Raw genomic sequence first — 1,330 nt, 5'->3', positions numbered from 1 at the left:
GGCCCAAGGTCCTAGAGGCACCGTTGGATATATCATAACTGATATCATCATAGGAATATGTAGCAGTGATGTGATCCTACAATAATAACTCAACTTTCTCCTTACGTCTACCCAACGTATAGTAAAGGTATTCATAATAGTCAATGGATCCACTACCATCCAGATCCATGTCCTTCAATGCCTCTATCTACAAGACTTACTCATTATCGGCTGTTGCCATTGCTCACCTTAGATTTACTATCGTCACTAAGGCGAGATAATAATCCATCATAGATATCTTGATACGAGAGGACACCTACTCCGCTGGTGTCTAGCCGCCTGGATAGGAAGCCTCCCCACGAGTTGTACTACCACCTACACGAATTCGTCAATAATGTCATGGAGTAGAAGAGGATCCTTTTGTAATTTCCGACGCAGGAGCTCATTGACCTCCATAAGATGGTGAGGCATAGTACCTACAGTGGGGTCAGCATTTTCCTCAAGTGGGACTACTACCATTGACCAGCATAGCATGCTTGAATTCTTCTAGATCAACAGTGCCATCACCATCAATATCCATAATGTCCAATGTACGTGCAACCTCACTAGCCATTAACCCTGCATCGATGGATCTGCCTGATAGATATGCTAGTATAGTAAGGTTGGATATGTACCTGTGCCGAGAAGCACCCTTCCTTAGTGCATCCTTCCAGACATCAGCAAGCTCTGCTGCATCTATTCTCCTATCACCATCCTTATCTTGAGCCCGGAACATGATCTCTATCTCATCTAGTATAGAGGGAGGCAGAACGATCTCGGGTGTAACCAGCGAAGGGCTAACCACTGGATCTCCCACTTGACTGTCCTCGCCTAGTGGCGAGCGAGGACCCGTCATGTTACACTACAGTAACGGTCCAGAGCGAGGTCAGCACAACTCCCTACCATGTAGATAGACTCAACTCATCATCACCACTAAGCACTGAGTAGAGAAGGATGATTATCATCATTAACTCACGATTGGAGATACAGCATGGTTATTGTTACATATCTCAAGGAGCTCACGCCTCGTTAATTGAGCACAATAGGTCTCTAGTACGGAACTAGACAGTAGGGTCTCACAGAACTCACGTACTGCTGCCTGCCTCAAAGTGCCCGATTCATCAGCTAATATAGAATCACGCAATCGTACCTATATACAGTATATGTCTACAGAGGATACTGGTAGACCCCACTAGTTTTTGGTAAACAGGTGTATCTGCGTTCAATATCCCATCCTTGTCAATTGGCTGTGGTGACTGTTGAAATAGGAGAAGACTGCTGAGTGCCGTTATCCAATTATCAACACTGCCAT

At 45.1% G+C, this 1,330-nt stretch overlaps 1 protein-coding gene across 1 annotated transcript; it reads right to left on the bottom strand.

Annotated features, from left to right (window-relative positions):
• Positions 1 to 105: 105 nt before the first annotated feature.
• Pmar_PMAR015690 (conserved hypothetical protein) lies at positions 106 to 754 on the bottom strand (the record flags this gene model as incomplete). The annotated part of the gene is made up of 5 exons (XM_002767601.1): positions 106 to 187; positions 228 to 318; positions 359 to 455; positions 496 to 611; positions 654 to 754. Coding segments are annotated over 5 exons (487 nt in total), but the record flags the coding sequence as incomplete, so codon positions are not given.
• Between the last annotated feature and the right edge of the window lie 576 nt (positions 755 to 1,330).

The sequence above is a fragment of the Perkinsus marinus genome, assembly GCF_000006405.1.
Source record: "Perkinsus marinus ATCC 50983 genomic scaffold scf_1104296970462, whole genome shotgun sequence".
NCBI lineage: Eukaryota > Perkinsozoa > Perkinsida > Perkinsidae > Perkinsus > Perkinsus marinus.
This window is presented reverse-complemented; position numbering and strand designations above follow the sequence as displayed.